General features: G+C 34.8%; 1 protein-coding gene across 5 annotated transcripts in view; it reads right to left on the bottom strand.

The window, feature by feature from the left end:
- The window catches only part of LOC118740391 (tyrosine-protein kinase Btk29A), a 53,726-nt gene that overhangs the window by 21,217 nt on the left and 14,909 nt on the right, over positions 1–17,600 (bottom strand). Inside the window, exons 1-2 of one of the 5 annotated variants that reach the window (XM_036471904.1) lie at positions 13,648–13,768; positions 8,146–8,418 (exon numbers count right to left, since the gene is read on the bottom strand). The exons of 1 other annotated variant lie outside the window; for it this stretch is intronic. In XM_036471904.1, coding sequence (XP_036327797.1) covers positions 8,146–8,278 — 133 coding nt within the window. In that variant the 5' untranslated portion in view covers positions 8,279–8,418; positions 13,648–13,768. Of the gene's footprint in view, positions 1–8,145; positions 8,419–13,397; positions 13,482–13,647; positions 13,769–17,600 lie in introns of those variants that run through there. 3 more of the 5 variants (XM_036471907.1, XM_036471905.1, XM_036471906.1) reach the window with 3 other exon arrangements.

The following is a 17,600-nucleotide window of genomic DNA, read 5'->3' as shown; positions in this document are numbered from 1 at the left end:
AATTGAAATCTGTATAACTTTGTCCATTTCTTTCGAGTTGGCTTTCAAACCAAATGAAATTTTTTTATACGTATGTTTGTATGTATGTTCGTATGCACATTCAATATCTTTTTTATTAATAAAAATAAATAATTCTACCATTTTTTCAAATTATTGCTGCTTTTCCACAATAAATTTGCACTTAATACGGCCTCGAGCTCATAAAAATTGTTGAATAAAAATAAAATGCAAAACAAGTACGTACTATCCCACTATGCAAACATGAGAAATAGTCAACAATCGTCAATGGCAACAAATTGGCGACTCTCCGATTTATTGCCGTGGTGACAAATCGGCAACATCATTTCTTTCATGTAAATTTTGGAATAAATGAGTTATTAAAAATTCCCAAACTTATAAATTTCGCGTCAACAGTATTATCCAAATGCGCCTAATTTATACCAGACAGGATTGAAAAAATAGGAGGACCTATAGCGAAAGAAAGAATTAGTTCCGTTTCTAACTTCCAATTTTGTGCACAAAAAATGAACGAAGTATTAAAAATAATAAAATTATTCCAATTATCGCCTGAAGCGATTAGAAAACGACTCATTCAGGTAATAAGAAAACGACTCCCCCGGGCGAGTTGCCTTCGGCGGACGTTTTAGAGCGACTGGTAATAGGAAATCGATATGATGGCGATATTACCGGCGATAAATTTGTTTCCGAGGACGACACGTTTTCTTATTGCCGGCAACAAAAATTGTTTGGTGGGATGTAGTACATAGGACGTAAATAAGTGCATATGTATGTAGCTCCTTAAAGTGAAAAATACGTACACATGAAATACAACATGTCATTTTGATTGAACAAAAATAATTATTTTTTGATTAACTAATTAAATAATAATAATAATAATAGATTGGCGCTTACACATATATTAGTGTTTGGCCGAGCTTCTCCTCCAATTTGTTGCGGGCGCCTTGATGTTGTCACACAAAGCGGAGGGACCTACAGTTTTACGCCGACTCCGAACGGCGACTGTATTTTTTATGAGAAGCTGTTTTTCATGGCAGAAATACACTCGGAGGTTTGCTATTGCCTGCCGAGGGACGACCGCTGTTAAGAAAAAACCTTTTTTCTATATTTTTTGCGATGATGCTTTGACCAGGGCTTGAACCCAGGCGTTGCGGAGTGGAAGCGCGCACTGCTTACCACTACACCACAGCGGCCGACAATAATATTTCTCATAAAAATCCATAAAATTTGATTAAAATTCGATGGGCATCCTAATGTAAATAAAGAAAGGTGACTTTTCCTAAAAGATAATGGTAGAAAACATTGTAGACGAGTGGCAACCGTGGTTATGCTTTTAATTGAGTTACTGACGGAGACAATAGTCAACGGCATAGAGCCAGTAATCGAGACGACGACGACAGTAGCAGAAACGGTAAAAAAGTGGAAAAACCACTACGGCGCACATGCAGACAAACTTTGCAAAATGACTTTAAGAAAAAATATTGAATACCAATACACAATGGCACAGCTGTGTGTATCCGGCAATATGGCAAAAGCAGCAGCAGCAATACTAGCATCTCCAGCTACAGCTACAACTACGTCAACAGCAACGGCAAACATCTAACAGAGACAATGACGAACTAAGCTAAACTTGCTGAAGTCGCTTCTGGTTTAGTGGCTCAACAGCACGCATCTGTATATGGGAGTACTTATGTACATACACGCATTCACATAACTAGTAGGCACAAAAACATTGGCATAAGTGCCCAAAGTTGAAGGCGTCAGCAACAGCTGCAGCCAAGCGACAATGTTTGCTTAACTTTAGGCAGAGATACTCTTCAAATGCTTGCGATGAATACAACAATGAAACTAAGCAACTAATTTTATTTGTAAGCGCTAAAGAGGATTTGTCTCTTCTCTAGTGCTTGACAAATTGACGAGAAAATTTTATTTTATTGATTTCATGTTAATTCCACAGCAGCACAAGCTGCTGAGAAAATTACTTTGCGTTATACAGCAACCATGATGGTTCTTCTAAATTTAAATATGTATATAGGGTGTTCCATGATAAAAAAATAAGAAGGTAGAACCGCTGATAGGAATTTTTCATATTCTTGACGTTTGCATGCATTTTAATTTTAAATTTTAGACACAAGCTCACACACACATTCTCATTTTCAATCTCAAACAAAAACAGCTTTGAAAAATTCCTTTTTTTTACTCTCAATTTTATATGATTTTAAAATGTTGGCAAACTTCAAAAAAAAAAAATCATGGCCGACGAATTGAGAGAACGGTTTTACTTTACTATGTTTTTATTATGGGGTGTTCCATACCAAAACGGAAAGGGTTCACACTTCATGTGTTTGATTTGTTTAAAATTTTTTGGGTTGATGCATAAACATATGTAATAAATAAATGTGAAATTTAAGCTTGATTAATACATTTTTAAAAACTTAACAGCACAAAAACAAAAACAAATCGATTTAATAGTTTCCCAAATATCTCGAGAACGGGGCGAAAAAATCACACATACACACATTAAAATTCTCTATGAATATAAATATTTTTAAAATTATTTTTTCTTGAAAGTTTTTTCACATATTAATTTTTTGATAAAAAAAAAATAGTTTTTGAAAATATGCCATCTCATAAAAAATTAAAAAAAATCACAGTTGTAGCTCTGAGTATTGCGCAATATTTAAGTATAGTATTATGGGGTACACTCTATAATAATTTGAGGTATGAATTTTATTTACACCGAAGTTGAGTACATTACAAATTTACAAATTTTTCAAAATTTTTTTAGAATTATATTGAGTATGCAGTTTTGTAGCCCATTCAATTTTAGTATATTAAGATGCGAGCCTTAAGCGTTGGCAAAATCGGCGTTAATTTGTTTTTAATTTTCTTTGAAAACGGTTTTGCGCATGTTTTTCCATAAGAAAAAAGTGCAAAAAGCCGTCAGCATAAAAATTATTGTAATTGTAATGTACACATTTTACTCAACTTCGGTGTAAATAAAATTCATAACTCAAACTATTATAGTGTATCCCATAATCCTATACTTAAATATTGCCCAATACTCAGAGCTGCCATTGTGATTTTTTTCTATTTTTTTTTTGAGATGGCATATTTTCAAAAACTATTTGTTTTTATCAAATATATTTATTCATTTATATGTGAAAAATTTTTCAAAAAAAAAAAACTTGAAAATATTTTTTTTTATAGAGAATTTTAATGTGTGTATGTGTGATTTTTTTCAAATTTTTTCCTCGTCCCGTTCTCGAGATATTTGGAAAAGTATTAAATCGATTTGATTTTGTTTTTGTGCTGTAAAGTTTTAAAAAATGTATTTATCAAGCTCAAATTTCACATTTATTTATTACTTATGTTTATGCATCATCGCTTAAAATTTGAAACAAAACAAACAGATGAAGTGTAAACCCCGTCCGTTTCGTTATGGAACACCCCATATGGATATTTATGTGTTGTTATATATATGTTTATGTACATACATAGGACAAGACGTGAATGCAGCGTGCCTTTACCATATATATGGAAAGCATGGCTCTGCGGCCGATAGTTGGATAGGTCCTTATAAACTTGCTCCTTTTATTGTGTTCGTTAGCGTTGCAGCTTTTGTTGGTCATCCATAAATATCGAGTCGAAGGGTCATTTTCATCGTACTTTCCAAAACGGGTGTGTACATGTGCTGATTATAAACCTCGTTAAGTTCATCAGCTCAGGTTTTTCGATTAGAATAGTTCTCCCGAAAGCTCACAAAGACTTGTACTGCCTCTTTTCTTCAGTTGGTACCAGCGGTTGGCAAAAGAGGTTGGAGAGGTCCTTTCCAATTGGGACGGAGCTAAATGGTGGGCTTAACGTAACTATACATAGACATTACTTTTACAGGGATCCTAAGTACTACGGTCAATGGTGAACTTAACAGATCTGAGGCCACACTGATAAGACTCAAGCAGCTGATTCATGACGGTCCCTAGTTTTCTATTATATCATTACTATTGTGGGTTGGACAAAATTTACTGAGGTTACAATCATCGATCATACATTTCTAACCATCAAACACTTTAAGCAAAGGATATCAAGCAATTTACCTTAGATTTGATTTACCGGGTGTTCTAGACCCTTCTAAAATGGAGGAACATGTTTTTACTGGAAAACGTAAAAATATGAATTAAAAAAATCGGGTATGCTATATCTTTTGACCTTTTATCTACTTCCGGTTTTGATCGGAACATTCGTGTTCTTACTACAGATTCGAAGGTTTTGGACAGAAATACTTAACTTTTATTTGAAACATTCTTCTTGGAAGAGCCTTTCTCAACCTGTAAATGAACTTCGAACACCAACACGTCTAGGAATCCTTTTCGAAAGTGTATAATAAATGAATAAAAAGTACGTGGCTAGATTATACCCACAGGGACCTTAACGTAATTTTTATTTACGTTAACAGCTGACACACGCGTCTGACCAGCTCTTCGCCGCTAGCTTTGAACAGGTCAGGCTGTATGTCTTCGGCTCCATCGTCAAACTTCCACCGTTGTCGTCATTCAAATTCCCTGCATTAATGGTCCCTACAAGTCAGGGCATTGAAAGCATGGGATTGCTGCACCCTTCACACTAACCCGCTTCTGACTCCTTTCTTCCATTTCAATAGACGCCTCTCGGCCTTTCTCTTCGCAACTGTCGCCGCATAATACTCTGCAGTAGCGACACGGCACTCCTCGTCATACACATTTTTACTACGTGGGTGGTACAAGTAGACCCCGCCTCTTCCGCAGCAGTACGAAGGGATTGAGAGATGCACTTTCACTGCTAATTTATATCGATCGATAAGTAGTTCCTTGTTTGAGCAGCATTGAACGCCCAGACTACATGAAGGCTAAAGTTTCCGACTGTAAGACCACCGTTTGACCTCCCTGAGGTTAAAGTTGGCCCGCCACGATGTTAAAATTGTGTCTTCGTCGTTCTCCTACATCGTGAGGTGCGCATAAATTAGGCTGTTATTGTTGAATTTAGCTTTGATGCGGATCGTGGCAATTCGTTCACCAAGTAGACCTGGAAACAAGGTATCGTAGTCTCCATAGTGCAGTTATAATAAAAGTCATAACCAGAGGTGGGCACTACCACAAACAAGGGTGGGCTAAAAATGAGAATGTGTTAGTGTATCCAATTCATTTTGCATGCTGTCGCGTTCTCATCGTTACGCTCTCGCTTGTATACGTACACGCGATGCTTACGCTCTTTTAGCACCTGCTAAGTCTCTGCCCATGCCTGGTCATAACTTTTGCAACCGTGTACCGACCATCGTATTTTCTGGCTTGCTGTAATGTCAGCCTTGTATTGGGCGATGACATCCACAAATTGGATAGAAGAACCTTCCGTATAAAGGGTAGGGACATCGAGGTACATATCCGTAAATCTTAGTCCTTATTTCGTAAACGTGCCCATCATTTTATTTTTGGTATATTCACAACTGCTGTCATCAAACCTTAATTTTAATAGAGACAATCTTCTTGTTATAGAAAGAAGAAAAGAGTAAAATTGCAAGAAGACATTATGTTCTTATTAGTTACAATTAGCAGATGTCGTTATACATTTTTACTGAACTACATTTTTTCGGGTTGATCGGTTTTATTTAGATTGCCCTGTTTGGGTCAAATCTAGTAAATACAAACAAATTTGGAATTTAAAGAATTTTAAGTGGCGTATAATTTATCGACCTCTAAAGAGAAGAAATCATTTCTTAACGTGTTATTTATTCCTATGGAAAAATAAACACTCGATGCGGCACTTCTTAGAACTATCGTAGAATGGGTACATTTATGGAGGATCATTACTATAGGTTAGGTTAGGTTGTCGCGATCGTCTGTAAGACACACTTAGGCTCAGGGCCTATTGCGACACCGCATATGGGGTCAGCAACTCCTAAAACAGTTTTGAAATTCGCAGGAATTTTAGAAGATCCCTGATTTCCACGCATCTAACATCATTTAAGTTGTTGAAGAATTGACTAAGAAGAGTCGAGTCTTCGTCTGCGTAGAGCAGGGCACTGGTACAACAGGCTCAGAATCGTTTCCTCTACCATCTTCATCTTTACAGCTCTATAGAAGTCATGCAATCGTAGGCCCATTCGATAGACATGCTTGCCAACTAGGTAGTTCCCTGTTATGTTTTGAAGGTGATTAAGTCATGTCATAACTACTGCGTTCGCTACTTTAGCGAGCCTCTCAGAAAAGTAACCCAGTAGAACTTGGGATCATCGTACGATTGCTCGGTGAGTACTCCCTTGGAGTATACGACTACTCCCCATTGCTCCCTATGCTTTTGTGTATAAGCATGTAATTTTGTAGTCCCTTTAACACGGGATGTCCTAGGGGGGCGAGTAATCCCTTTTACCTCCTAAATGAGCAATCAGGGAGTTCATACAGAACTTAACTGCTCGCTTAGAAAATATCCCATTACTCTCCTAAGCGAGCAATATAGGAGTAAAAAAAAACCGAAAAATCTCGTTTAATGCTCCTAAATGATGGCTCAGAGAGCATTCTTTACTTGTTCGCTTAGGAGATCTCCTATTTGACTCCGAAGCGAGTAATAAAGAAGTACAAAACCGACAAGTCTATCTTGTTACTCCGAAATCAGGTCAAGGGGAGTACTCTTTTATTTCTCATATAGGGAGATCTCCCTTCAAGTTCCAGTGGGAACTTGCAAGTTTGTAAGGGTATTCTTATTTCATCATTTGTATCCTCAATAGGGAGTTTGGTGTCAAGTCGCACCAGTTCATCGGCCTTACAGTCCTCCTCTATGTCACAGTGTCCCGGAACCCATATCACCTTTGGGCGAAGTGACTCAGCCATCTCGTTAAGAGATGTGCGGCATTTCATGGATACCATGGAGGTTGTCGACTGCTTCGTAAGGGATTTGTTTGCCGCCTGGCTGCCAGTGAAAATGTCGATATCAACTTGGGGTATCATATCGCACTTTATGTACCAGTTTTATGTCCCTATCGATTGCCATCAGTTCCGCCTCCATTGGGCCCGGAGATGAAATCTATGGGAGGTTTTCAGGTGATGGTAGTATACACATCCACCAACCCTCCCCTCGAGCTTTGTGCAGTCTGTATATACATGGATGGACTCACCGCTCCTTATAGGTAGGAGGGTCGTAAACGTAAAAGGTATTTGACCACTTATTTAGAATGTTCATTCGAATTACTGCACCGCTTGCGACATGTTTGGCATGTGGCTATATCGGAAGAAAATTAAGTACGGCGTACAGTGCCTTAGATGGTATTGTTCTCATCGCATCAGTGAGAGTGGACACAAGCCTTTGGACTTTATCCATCTTTTTAAAATGTACCTCCTTCTCAGGGATTTACCACCTTACCACTTTAGTTTAAGTTGAATTCGTTACGGAAAACACGCGATCAACAAAGGCGTTAAAGTGCGGCAAGGGTAATAATAGGTTTGTTCCTTACGAGCCTGCAGGATCCCGCGCGTGTCGAAAACAGCCCAGAAAGCATTCCTCTCGCTAGAAAATTGGGCAATAGAGAGCGAATATGTTCCACTTTTCTTCGAATACGTTCGTCTTCGTCTTCGTGCCCGAAACAGTTCGGATTTTTTTTTCCGGGAACAAATGTGCAAATTCAAATTGCCATAACAGCTGTTGTTTGTTTACATCGGAAAGCAAATTTTATAAAACACAAATTGGAAAATGCCGCTAAAGTTTCAGAAAGTGTAGGTATTCTCAAATTTTATTAGCCATATAAGATAAATACACATAAAATCACTGTTTTTCTTTCAGAATATTTGAAATCGCAAAAACAAAAAGAAGCGAAAATCAATTTATATAGTTCTTTGAGTATCTCTTTAGATAATTGTCCCTTTGAGAACATAGGGCCTTTTCATTTTAGTGACTTGACAATGGGCCTTATGAATAAAGCCTAAGAAATTGCTTTTCCTTAAAATTTCAGACCTTTAATTTAAATTTATTTGAATAAATCGAGTAAAAGGGCTGAAATTTTAAGAAAAATCAATTGCTTATTTAGTTTTTAATCATAAGGTCCAATATTTCGTCAGCACGTACTATTAGAATTAAAAAAATCATAAGTATTTATTTACATACCTTTTGAACTTGGCAAACATTGTCCAACATTATTCCAGAAATTTAAACGACAGCCAAAGACTTTCATTTCTTTTACACGTTCTTTCATATTGCCCAGCACACTGGTTTCCGCGAAACTAACACACGGAATCATTTGTGAACAACAAGATGTAGGTAGTTTAATTGATTAGCCGATGTTGTTCATAAATTCGGCTAACATTACCACGGTCCTACAAAAGTAGGCTGTACGTAATTTTGTTTAACTTTCTTTAGTTTATATTTTATGTGTAATTACTAGAGCAGCAATTTAAATTTTTATTTTACTTTTATCATAAAGAACAATAACCTGCTTTGCGATCCATGGCTAATAAATAAATACTATACAGAAGTCATTTATTGCTATTTTACATGTATGAGCGTTCATAAAAATAATAGTGCCAGAGTCCAAAATCATCAAAACTATTTTCTGACGCTTACTGTCTTACGAGTTGCAGGAATAGTATTGTATGTCCCTCCTCCCATATAACGGTAATTAACGGATATACGAAAACTGCGACAAATCAGTATCTACCGAAGCTAATTCACTTCAAATTGTTGTTTGCAATAATCTCTTACCACAAATTTTCGCATAAGTATTTTGTTTACTTGCGTGCACATTTGCACTGGGTTCCGGAGCTCCAGAATATCCTTACAGGATCCGTCCCTGTTCCTGGTTTCAATTTCAAAGTATGAGTAGTTGCATGTAAATGAATTGTGGGAGGGAGAAACGTAAATATCACCGCTCCATTAAAGCGGTACTTGTACCCTACTTAGTGCGTGACACTATCAGAAAAATATTATTAATGAAATATTTTGGGAAGAAAAAACTTTTAAGATAGTGGTTTCACGGCGTAGTGTGCTAAATTCGTAACCAGCACTGTATGTGTGTATTTACCTACGTCCCAACTATCTTACTATAATCTAAATGGATATGCATATACATTAGTGTGCGCCTTATTTGTATTGGGAAAAATTTTTTTGTAAGCTATAAAGCAAGACTCGTCTAGATAAGTTCGTTTTGTGCTATGCGCACAATTTTCAAAAGCGAATAACTGAAAAATACGTGCTCAAGAGCGATAAAACTACATACGTTAACTCATTAAATTTTACTCAAATTATGAAAAAGAGCGTTTAATTCAGAAAGTGCTTATATGTTTCAATGAATTTTTTGCACGCTGATCTCAAATATGCCTATGCCATTGTCTTATCTCGTCGTTGAAAAATAAGGCGCATCCTAATATGCATCCATACATATATATGTACATACATATGTATGCACAAGTATGTACATATGTATATGTATGTATGGCCACTGCTCACTTTAAGAGCTGAATTTCATCACAAAAAGGTCAATAAAGATATCTCATTTTGTTGTTTTGGTAGGCTCAACGTTGCAACACAAGCAGTCAATGGGGTTCTTCAATGTGTATTTAGGCAGAAAAATGTGTTGCCTTAGCCAAAATGTTTAAACACAAAGCATTTACGGATATACCAAGATACATGCATACATATTTATGTATTTAGTTATAATTTGTCTGTCTGCACAAATTGAAGAACATACACACATGAACTATATATGTATGTATGTACTTTAATACTACCTGAATGAAGAAAGTCAAAATTACTACCTTGAATTAGCGAGAAATTCAAAAACAAAACAAACAATTCAAGAAGGCATGAAGAGAAGGAAAGCGAAAAAATATGAAAGTGGTTTAAGGAGTGGCTTTTCGTCTGCTTAACTGCGACCTTTTGCTTTAGGGTCTACGCCAGGGCTGGCGAACCTAAGGCACGCGCGCCATTGTTGGCACGCAAGAAAATAATTTGGGCACGGTATTAATTGAGGACTCAATTCCTCCATTACTAGTAAGTAGTCCCTGCAAGAACAGTGGCTATCATTTCACAAATCATTTGAGTGGCAAGACTGATAGAGATTTCTGTCACTGGCTACCTACAAGTTTCTATCAAATTCTAAAGGGCAGTGTGAAAAATCCGATGTAAACATTTGTGTACATGTGATCTTCCGTCTTCATCCAACTCATGGCTTTATTTAATGGTCTCTTTTTAACCAACGCACAATTTGCAAATGGGTTAGTAAGATAAATGAGAATGTGTTAGTTTCCATCACACAATTCTTGTAGGGTACGTGGCTTGCAAAATTGATGTTTTTTTCGGATTATGCTTTAAGGCTCTAATAAAACTGTTATAATTATGATGCATAGATCTCATTCGCGCTTTTGATACTAAACTGAAAGATATTGGTAAAAAGATATTGAGGCATATTCATAGTCAAAATAAAGTCGACTCTAAATTCAAGGAGTTAACGGGTGCACTCAAATTTATTATGTATCCTGATCTGACTTCACTTGATAAACTGAATTTGTTTAAATTTGCTAATGCTAAAATTTTGAAAACTTGGAATTTAATTCCAGACATATTAGAAGTCTGCAGAAGCTGACGTCTGCACACAAGGTACATTTAAGAGACCATTAATTCGTTTTTATTTATTTTTTGTTTTTTTTTTTTACGATTTAAGTGTCAACCAATGTCTCCAAGAACCGCGATATGTCATGCCTTCTTTTTGGCACGTCATTGCTACATTGAATAATTCTTTGGAAATAATGGCACGTGTATGTATAAAGGTTCGCCGGCCCTGGTCTACGCACACGGGTTCTACAGGCATTCATTCGTTTTATTATTTCCTGTTTGTGGATTGCATACTTTCAGATCCATATGTGTGTACATATGTACATATGTGTATAAGCATATAAGTATGTGCACAAGTTTAGTTAAAAACATACCCACTATGAGCACATGTATGCGAGAGTATTTATACATACATACACCTTATCTCAAATATCGAAAATGTAAAATGAAGAAATTGTTTACAGACTGATTTAAAGATAAAACTTACAAATGTTAAAAATTTGTTAATACCCTCATCGACTTCGTGTTGTGTTCTGAATGAATTAAAACTCGAATTTTTTTCTTAGTACAATTTATAACCAATAGTACTTCACTTGGAAAATAAAAGTATTTTTCCAAGTATTCCATTATCTTACTGGGTATACTGTCTAAATTTTATCAACGCGACCATCTCGTTTTGTATCCACACACACAGTTGGATATACAGTGACTCAAACAAGTGACCACAGGTTGATTTTATTAATATTCACAATGTTTTTAAAGTAAAATTTTTTTGTTATATTTCTATAAAAATATTGTCCAACCTTTAACCAAAATTATATAAAACAAAGTTTCAAATTTACACAAAATTTAGGAAAACTTGACATATTTTCATCAAAATTTCAAACTAAACTTTTTAATAAAAATATTTAGAACATTTTTGGGTGCATGGGCGTATGCAGAGCATAATTTAAGGGGGCCTGAGGTTTTTTTCAATGTAAATTTTATTAAAATGTTAAATTATAGCTATTTAAAATTTATGATAATTTATCTCATTAATTTTACTCTTTTTAACCGACTTCAAAAGGAGGCGGTTATCAATTCATGGGAATATTTTTTTATGTATGTTACCGGATAACTTTCGATAATTCTTTTTCTGGTGCTTCACGGGAGGTCCCATACTAATTTGGTATAATATTTTAAAATTTTATAAAATATTTTTGTTTAAATATTTGTAAATATTTAAACAAAAACTTCAAAAAAAGGAGGAGGGAATCTATTCGATATAACCGATCTCGATAATTCTTTTTCAAAGGAAAGGTGGTACCTCAGAGGTGGTCCCATCCTAATTTGGTTTAGACCCGATTATTGGATCATAAAGAAATTAACGGTAATCTTAAAGTTTTACATGAGAATTGAAGATGGGTTTGTTTTTTTACCTTTTTTAAGTAAATGACTGTTTATCAGCCTAACAAAAGTAAGCTGAAAAGGACGTTCACAGTTGATAACATGATCGAGGAACAACCAGCAGTTTACCAAAACTACCGAAATGGCTGTGAAGACATCCAAAGTTTTAATTTATTGCATATATTTTGTGAATTGGAAAAAAATTGATTATGAATTCATAGAAAAAAACTTCATTTCAAATCAACGCGATTTTTTAGCCGGCTGAAACTTATACTTCATTGGACTATAAAACTAAAGATGCAGATGAAAATGTTTGAAAGTTTGATAAAATTTGTTGAATTTTCCTAAATTTTGTATATAAAGATTGAAACTGTGATTTACATATATGACTTTGGTTAAGTTTGGTCAGTATTTTTAAAGAAAAATATCAAAAAAAAAAATTAACTTGAAAGACGTTGTGAATATTTAAACAAAAAATCAACACGTGGTCACTGGTTTGAGTCATTGTACATAGTACATGCCTACATACATACATTTGTTCGAGTATAACTGCATGTATGTACAACTTTAAGCAGGATCAGCATGCAGAGCTAGCCAACACATAAGATGCAAAGAACCGGTTTAGGGAAATTGTTAAATTGTGTGCAAACTACCGAAATGCATTCAGACAATAGGAAAATAAAGTCGTTGGCGGTAGAGTTGTTGAACAAACAAAGCCACTGTTAAAAAGTCCATTTTTACACTTTGTCAAATGCTACTTTGATTTAATTAAAAATTCTATATTTGTACACACATATGTACATATGAATGTATTACGAGTGATTACAACTTAAAATCCAAATATTTATGCATACATACGCACACATACTCCGTCCATACACACATTTGTCAGGAACTTTTCACGTAGGGTCTTAATTATATTTAGTGTTCCATGAACATCATGAGATAAATCTGCTAGAGTTATTAACTAAACAGTGTTTGCAATACTTCAGGAAAATCGATGAAAAGGCGATTTTTATAAGTAAATCAAAATACTTCCTAATTTATGAATAAGGTCATTAATCTTTTTGAGATTAATCAAAATTTAAATATAAATTCAGCTCGAAGGCCACGGCTACGCACATACACAACAGCCTTGCCTGTTTTTCCACAATCTCTTCCTCAGCCTTCTCAAATTTCTCCTACAAAATGCACACACATGTATGTATGTATGTAAATAAATATTCAAATAGCAACTTCAGTATGCAAAGGTCAGACCACAGAAGAAAAACATTCGTAAACAAAGTTATTAGTTTTTGCAAATTCTTCCATAAAATATATTAATGTTGTTCGCCACAGATCGCAAATTAATTATTGTTCTCCCGCATTAAGTCATAAAATAACTTCATAACTGCTTTTTTTGATTAAGTTTTTTGTATGTTTACATTATTCTCTTTTGTTAATTAACATAGCCACATCTACATACATACATACATACATTCATATGTATGTATGTATGCATTTATTGAATTCCAACAAAGATTATTATTCACATTTTCTCAACGAAACAACGAAGTAAAAGCATAAAAAATAGTAATAAATTTTAAACACGTTTCAAGCTTTTGTACATATTTTGCAAACATATAAATGAATATGCACAGATGTATTTGTATGCCTGTATTTGTTAATTTTTACTTTATTAGCACAGCGAATTTACCGGAGCCACAGACAATGCCACACACACTTCAGGCGACCGACGAAGAGGTGTCTCGCAGCACGATCACGTTCGCTTGAGTCTCGCCGCAAACTGAAACACTGTAGTTTGGTATGGTCCGAGTGATAGTGCCTGGCCTAGTGCTTTGCTCCTCTCAAAGTAATTTCTGCTCAATTCAACTTGCTCGACTAGTTGGATAGCCCCAACTCGATTTTGTGTTTTTATTGTTGATGTTGTTGTTTTTTGTTTTTTTTTTTTTTTGGAAGAAGGGAGCACGAAACATAAATTGGGTTGGGCAGGGAATTTTTGAAGAAATCTCAAGAGGGGGAATCTTTACACACTAAAAAGTTTCAGACCGCTGCACAAATGTAGACGAAGTCACAAACACATGCACACCCTGACATGCATATGCGCTTCGGCATGTATTGCACATTTGTGTGAACTTTAAATAGCACATGATTTTTGAACGCATCGTCAAATGACTTACTTGATGCACCAGCAAATGCAAGAAGCAGGCGATTCAGATACTCCTGTATCGCTGGCCATTCCCTTGCATTTCTAATTTTAATATGTACATAGGTTTGAGTATTTTGTATAACTAGACGGTAGCACGGAAATGTATGTGTAGGTTCACATACATATAAACATATACTTATTTCCATTTTTGAAGTTAAGTATAAACCACAGCCTTCAATGGGAGTGCATATGGAAATAAGTGAGTAAGTCAAATAAGAAGTAATCTATGTAAAGGAACCTCGGCTCCAAAAGTTTACATTTAAAAACTCAAACAATATTTAAAACAATATTTACAAAAAATACATATAAAGGCCGAAACCTCTATTAAGCCTTAAGTTCAAAAATTTAAATGTCCAAAGCCTATTATGAAATCCAAAGAATTGAAAGTCTCTAAGTAATATCTGGTCGATTTTCATTAGCTCGAAAAACTGGTAAATTTGTAACTTGAAAGCATGATACAAAAAAGAATGTAGTTTCATTACTACTATTTTTTGATTATAAAGCAGATTTTTGACATTTCTCCAGATTTAAACATTAAGCATAGCTTTGCTACATCGAAATTTTTTGATAGGGGAGATTTTCTTTTAGATAGTTGGGATTTAATAAAACAGTAAAATTTGCATAAAAAATTGCAAGTTGATGTGTTCGATAATCTAATTTAAACGTTTTTCTCAAGCGTTTAAAAGATCCTTTGAATAATATCGATGTGCAGAGATAAAGAAATAAAATAAAATCCAGTTTTGAAACATTTATTTCTTAAAAAACTTTTTTTTCATTTTATTTTAAACAAAATAAATATATTTACATAAGAAAACTCTTTTTTTTTAATAGTCCGAAAAAGATGTAATGTTAGATATTTCGTCATTAAAGCATAGTCCGAAACCAGGCCTCGGAGAAGGTTGAATGATCTCATTTCCCTCACAATTAAAGGAGCCAAAATTCAGAATTCTCCCGAAGTGAAGTATCTAGAATTAATTCTGTATACAAAACTATCGTGGAACACAAAACCTCTGAAGAATTGGCAGCATTTTGGCAATGTAAACAGGTATGGTGGAGCAGATTCTCAATCAAGAGCGTGGGAAGTCTGAACTACTGCCGTGTGCGGTACGAAAGATTTCTCTACAACACGTGGCGTTGCTCTTAATTCACTGCTGCACTTACCGTCACTTTGTCTCTTCATACGTGGGGAAGCCTTAATATGGCGCCCAAAAGTAACAATGAAACTACCTTCTTTTTTGTATCATGCTTGAAAGCATTTTCCATAAACATTGTTTTTGAATCAAAATTTTGAGAATTTTTCCAGTTTAAGGGTAGAGCACCACTCTTAAAATCTGAAAAGCTGAAAAAGTTCGAAAATTGTATTTAAAAAAATGAACCAAAAAAGCCCATGAATATCATAATACAAATATTTAAAGGTAAAACCGATCGCTCAATTAGTCGGCCATCATTTATTTTTTGAAGTTTGTCTACTTTATAGTTGCGATCCCGTACGAGTCCGGACTAGTCAGAAATAGTCAGAATCAGTCAGATTTTACTGGAAATCGATCCCGTACTCGGTTCTCTGACTATTGAGAGGACAAAAAAGAGAGTAAATACGGTTCTCTCTCCGTCAGAAGTTACCAGTTTTAGTCCGAGAATTTTTTGCTGGTAAATTCTGGTAAATGTGTCAAACGATCAGCTGTAGTGTGTTTGGCAACCAAATTGTAAACAAAAGAAAAGTGCACTCTGCTAATTCATGTTGAAAAGTATTTAATTACTTGTTTAAGTGGATTCTAATGAATTTGAAAGTATTTTTGGTTATTTACATGTGTGAGTGTATTTGCATACAAAATAAGCAAAAATGTACAACAAAAATTTTGAGGTTATGTTGAAGTTGACAGAAGTTACCATTTTTTACTAGAAAGCGATCCCGTACTTTTCAGTGTTACTCTCTCGCTCTGAGCGAATTTTTATTTTTTGACAGTTTTACTAGTCCGAGTCCGAGGAATACGGGATTGCACCTTATAGAACTGAAATTTTCAGAGCAACTCAAATGCCAAATAAAAGTAAAACAAGAAACAAATAGATCAAAATATTACAATTTTCTTTTATTTGAGACTGAAAGTGAGAATGTATATGTGAGATTGAAAATTTGAAAACATTTTTGTTATGTTAGCAAACTTCAAAAATGTTCAGGCTGCCTCTCAGCGGATTTACCATCAAATTTTTGTATCATGATCAGGCATGGGCAGAGAGTTAGCAGGTGCTAAAAGAGCGTAAGCGTCGCGTGTACGTATACAAGCGAGAGCGCAGCGATTAGAACACGACAGCATGCAAAATGAATTAGGCACACTAACACATTCTCACTTTTAGCTCACGCTTGTTTGTGGTAGTGCCCACCTCTGATCATGATGAACATTTTTAAACATAAAATAGTTATTCAAACATTTAAATGTCCAAAAACATCAAATCCAAGACGAAAGCAAATCGAAAAAAATCGTAGATTTTTAATAATTTTTTGCCTTTAACTGAATGCTCTTAAGAATAAAAAAAAACTAAAAAAAAAACTTGTATACATATACCTTGTTTATACCATAAAGCGCTTTGACCCAGTTCGAGGTGATTCAAAACGGAAGCATAAACCAACGTTCAATACGTTCAGAAATTCAAAAGTGTATTGACTCGAATTTGTTTTCAAATCGCTTTTTTATTTCTCACATCGGTTAGAAAGCAGGTATAAACACATCACTAATTTGACGCGAAGTGAAAAAAGACTGGTTTTCTTTATACAGCCCGTTTTAAATTTGAATTATTATTATAACAAATTTGAATTATTGTTCGCTTCCATTTCGGTCCACCGCGCAAATTAATTATTTAAGAAATATCGAATAAAAATAACAAATTTTGTTTTTCAATACGGTTTCAGCGAGTGCGCCTTAACGACACAGGTATAAATGCTTGAAAGGAATATGTGTTGAGCCAAATCAGCTTTTTGTTAATGCGGTTCTTGCGTAAGTATAAAAAGGTAATAGTTACAATATTTCGAAAGAGAAAAAATAAAATTTTACTGTTAAAATTTAGAAAGATAAGATGAGATATTATAAAGCTCATTTATCATTTTGTAGAATTTGAAATCTAGTTATCTATGAATTTGCAACATTACACATATTTACATATATAACATTCATGCATTTGCATGCATTTCTTATGTATACGACCCTATATATGCAGTACATACTTACATACGCATGTTTATATGCTCGTAAAAGTTAAAATTATAAAGAAAAATCAACATTAAACATTAAAAAGGTAACCATACCCAACTCCATAAAATGACCAGCGACATGCTACATCGTGTTTCAACGAAAGCCATCTATGTTTTTAAGTGCCTTTGTATGTTACCACGAAAAGTGCGTGGTCAGCGAAACAAGAGAAATGT

Source organism: Rhagoletis pomonella, unplaced genomic scaffold (genome assembly GCF_013731165.1).
Source record: "Rhagoletis pomonella isolate Grant_MI unplaced genomic scaffold, Rhpom_1.0 Rhpom_scaffold_00006, whole genome shotgun sequence".
Taxonomy (NCBI): domain Eukaryota; kingdom Metazoa; phylum Arthropoda; class Insecta; order Diptera; family Tephritidae; genus Rhagoletis; species Rhagoletis pomonella.
This window is presented reverse-complemented; position numbering and strand designations above follow the sequence as displayed.